Source organism: Vigna angularis, chromosome 4 (assembly GCF_016808095.1).
Source record: "Vigna angularis cultivar LongXiaoDou No.4 chromosome 4, ASM1680809v1, whole genome shotgun sequence".
Lineage (NCBI taxonomy): Eukaryota > Viridiplantae > Streptophyta > Magnoliopsida > Fabales > Fabaceae > Vigna > Vigna angularis.
In genome coordinates, this window is record NC_068973.1 from 36,929,261 (window position 1) to 36,933,191 (window position 3,931).

Below are 3,931 nucleotides of genomic sequence, written 5' to 3' on the forward strand. Positions count from 1 at the left end.
CTTATTACATCATATAACTTGTAAGTCTATCATTTCTGTTTTTTCTTTAAGTATATATTAAGTGTTAATGCGCCGCAAGTCATTTTTCATCTTCTATAATTTGTTTCATACTTTACATAGCTATATATATATATATATATATATATATATATATATATATATATATATATATATATATATGTATTTATCTTGTCTAAATCATGTTTTTAGAACATTCCCAACTCACCCTCATTGTTAGACGTTTACTATTAAGTACTGAGTAACATCTTCCATTAGAAGTTAAACACATACACTGCGGTCAACACTCGCTACTTAATGACTGCGGTGCATATGTTTAACTGATGAAACAAAGATGTGTGATTTTCGTATGAAACCTATTTAAGAAACCAAAGATAGATGTTGGATTGAAGAGATGGATGTTTATGCAAGTGCTTAAATTGAAAAGACTGAAAACGAATCAAGTGTACCATAACAAGAGAATATCATATTAGTTGCTTTACATAGGGTCGCCCAAACATTCTACTACACGTTGAATTAGATAGCATTTTTTTCTATTTCCGAAGACTTTAATTTTAGAACAATCCAAGACTGAAAACTATGGATAGTAAGAAAGAGTGTCACATAACATTTTTATATCAATATTTTTTTCCCACTTCAAATATGACGGGTCCACAGGAATTGCAGGGAAACCTATTCAAATAAAGATGGCATCGGTTGTCAGCAATAAAACGATGGTAATTAAAAAAACACTACATGAAATAATACCACCATTTAAAAGAGTTATTCAATTCGAAAACTAGGAAGATCAATCAAATTTTGAGGTAGACTGCCCCTGTGCCATCTCTTCATTTTTTCTGTGAGACTGCTAATTACCAAAGCAAAGCAATCAATACCTCTCATGAGTGAAAAATGTGAAACCATCATATGAACGGTGGCGTGTCCTCGAAAACCGTGTTCGTGCATCGTAAAGAGTACATCCCCGAGAGAAATAATGAAAAGCAACAAGGCCGTCTCATCTCATCCATCACATCTTGGTACTACTGTCTTCGCAAATTTATGAATCGCATACAATGCTTCCACCCCGTTCCGAATCCGTCGCCGATAAGCCAATCGCATCACGCATAATTGCAAGACCATATAACACAGTACATAACTCAATTTGCACAACAATGCCAACAAAACCTTGGACCATTCCGAAAGAAGATCCCGCGTGATGCATTGCACCCAGTCAAACAGAACCATTCCAACATGACTTCCACTCGAACAGACAAGAATTGGGTAAGTATTATCAGTTTTTAAAGAGATCAGGGAACTGTATGGGCATTGGTAATGAGTAGAGAGAGCACAATTAGAAGATACAAATAGCAGCAAACTAAAGGAATCATCATAAATTATTTATTGAAATTTGAAGCACTAAACTGAAGTGATGATTTACAAAGAACTCAAGCTAACAAAACCAGCTACGGTTTGAGTTACAGTTCAAGCAAGGATGAAGAAAATGTTACAAGTAAACAACAACCATTTTTGGCAGAAGTGTACACAAGTAAAAAGACTCACACTTAGACGTACTCTACAACCAATTATATCCATTTCTTCTTTCTTTCTTTTTTTCTCTTTCAATTAGTCTGTCCATTCTCAACACCTAAACCATACAAGACACCAGCATATTTCTCCGTTGAGCCACTGAAGAATGTATCCCTCAACTTTCTAAATGTACAAGAAGTGAGTAAACTATCAGACCCAGCCTGATGGCACACACCAACCCTTTCCACCTCCAACAACTCTGCTAGCTTGTTCAACCCACCATGGAGGCTGTTGCAGAACTTCATCAGATGCTTGATATCATACACCATCGGGAAATACATCTTGATCAAATCGAAGAACCCAGCCTGCGTATCCGGCAAGCTTCGGCATGTCAACAGCTTAAGGAGGTAGCCAAAATCGTAGCCGCTGTGAAAGGTAACCCAATGAACGGCGTCGTTCAACACGATTCCAGAGGACATGAGAAGCTCCCCGAACCGGTTCACGTCGATTCCCTTCTCGCTGTTCTTTTTGAAATCGATCCCGCACTGGCGCAACAACTCGATCGAATCGCTAGCGAAGATGTCTTCGCTGATGTTGAACTCGCGAAAGTTGAATTGCCAGATGCAGGGACTCTCGGAGCCGCAGGTAGGAAGGTTCCCGTTCTCGTCGGAGAAGGTGAGACCTAATTGGATCAGCTTCAACATGTCGACGTTGTCCTTCAACGTTTGGTAGTTGTAGTCGTTGATGTTCTTGAAATTCCCCACCGGACGGAGTACCACGCCGGGGAACTCGGTATCCATCGCCACGTAGTTATACTCGTCCACGATTTCGCGGATCAACGCGAACTCCTCTTCGAGGTTATCGTTCCAAACCTCCCTGATTTGAACCGAATCGCCTTTCGGTATAATCGACATTTTCTATGATCGAATCCGAGGAACAAAATTATAACTGGAATGAAACACCCCAGATCTGGCAAGAAAAAAAGCGGAAACAGTTCAGATCTAAAAACCTAACAAATTTAAGACAAACATCTCTAATATTAAAAAAAAAACAAAGAAGAAATCCACAAATCAAAGGATGGCCATACCTGAAGAGGATTTGAGTGACAATAAAATTTGGAATTGGAGATCCACAAGCGAGATTCAAGTAGATCTGAAAGAAAAAGAACAGTATGAGATCCGTTAGAGAAGGAAGAGTGATTGTTAGTGATGGTAAGATGTTAGGAGTTTACTAGGGTTGAAGTAGGAACCCTAGAAGTTGAAGTAGTTGACAAGTGAGGAATCTAACCTTGTTATGGATGAATCGAAGGTGAAGGCGGTGCGATCTGTGCAAAGAAGTGGGAGATTTGAGCTCGGAGGAAGGGGAGGCTCAGGTCAACGAAGGGGATTGGCTGCGAAGAAAGGAAGAGACAGGAAGTTGGGGGCGAGGGTTGAGACCTGATTTGTACTGGGTAAAGGGCGTGGGGTCGTTTTGATTAGCAACAACAACACGGGAGGTGTCGTTTACAACTTAGCTCTATGAAACGCGACATTATGTTATCACTCGTTAACATCTGTCCACAACCAAATCACCGACCTTCATTCTTTTTTTTCTTATTCGATATTTTTCTCTTATTTTTACATATGTATGAAAAATTGTAGAGCAGTTTATTTCAATCATTCCACCAACAGCGTTAAAACTCCTTTATTTATACTTTAAATATTTCATAACAGAATAATAGATTTATGTCCTCTCATAAGTCATGACTGGTAAACTCAATCATTTATTAAGATTGTTACTTGATCCATGTTTAAAAATAAACTAAAATCAAAATGAAACTTAATTAACTTCATTTAATTTTTTTTATTCCATTCAGAAATTACTATATTTCTTAAATTATTTTAGTCATTTTAATGAAATTATTGCTCAAATCTAAATTTAAAACTAGTTTAACATAGTAACATTAAAAAAATTAATTAGTTAAAGTTTACATATATTTTAGTTATGTTTATTATATTCAAGTTAAGAAGGAATTAAAAATAATAGTATATATATATATATATATATATATATATATATATATATATATATATATATATATATGATTCATGATTAATTTATGATGAAAACATTACTACATTATAATTAATTTAAATGTTACGGAATTAAAAAACACTAATTAACTTTTTGTTATTAGAGTTTGATTAAAAGATTTCATGGATAATATTATTATAGACATGTTCCACATACTCATTTTAATTTACTTACAAAAACACGGTATTTAACTCTACAAAAATATGTCATGTGTTATTCTTCAACTGCTGACATACACATGTAATAAGAAAAAAAAAACTAATAAAATTTAAATTAGCCTAAAGTAACTTAACATTATTAGTCTAAATACATAAACAAATGGATGACAACAGGC

At 35.5% G+C, this 3,931-nt stretch overlaps 1 protein-coding gene across 1 annotated transcript; it reads right to left on the reverse strand.

The window, feature by feature from the left end:
* Positions 1 to 1,373: 1,373 nt before the first annotated feature.
* On the reverse strand, positions 1,374 to 3,113 carry LOC108329869 (probable CCR4-associated factor 1 homolog 7). Its single transcript, XM_017564227.2, has 3 exons — positions 2,812 to 3,113; positions 2,612 to 2,676; positions 1,374 to 2,493 (listed from the first exon to the last, which is right to left on the reverse strand). Exon 3 carries the CDS (start codon positions 2,436 to 2,438, stop codon positions 1,617 to 1,619), a length of 822 nt encoding a protein of 273 aa, XP_017419716.1. The 5' UTR covers positions 2,439 to 2,493; positions 2,612 to 2,676; positions 2,812 to 3,113; the 3' UTR covers positions 1,374 to 1,616.
* Positions 3,114 to 3,931: the final 818 nt, after the last annotated feature.

What these genes read in the sequence shown, in the direction of transcription:
- LOC108329869 (XM_017564227.2), bottom strand. Translation starts at nt 2,438, where the DNA reads ATGTCGATTATACCGAAAGGCGATTCGGTTCAAATCAGGGAGGTTTGG.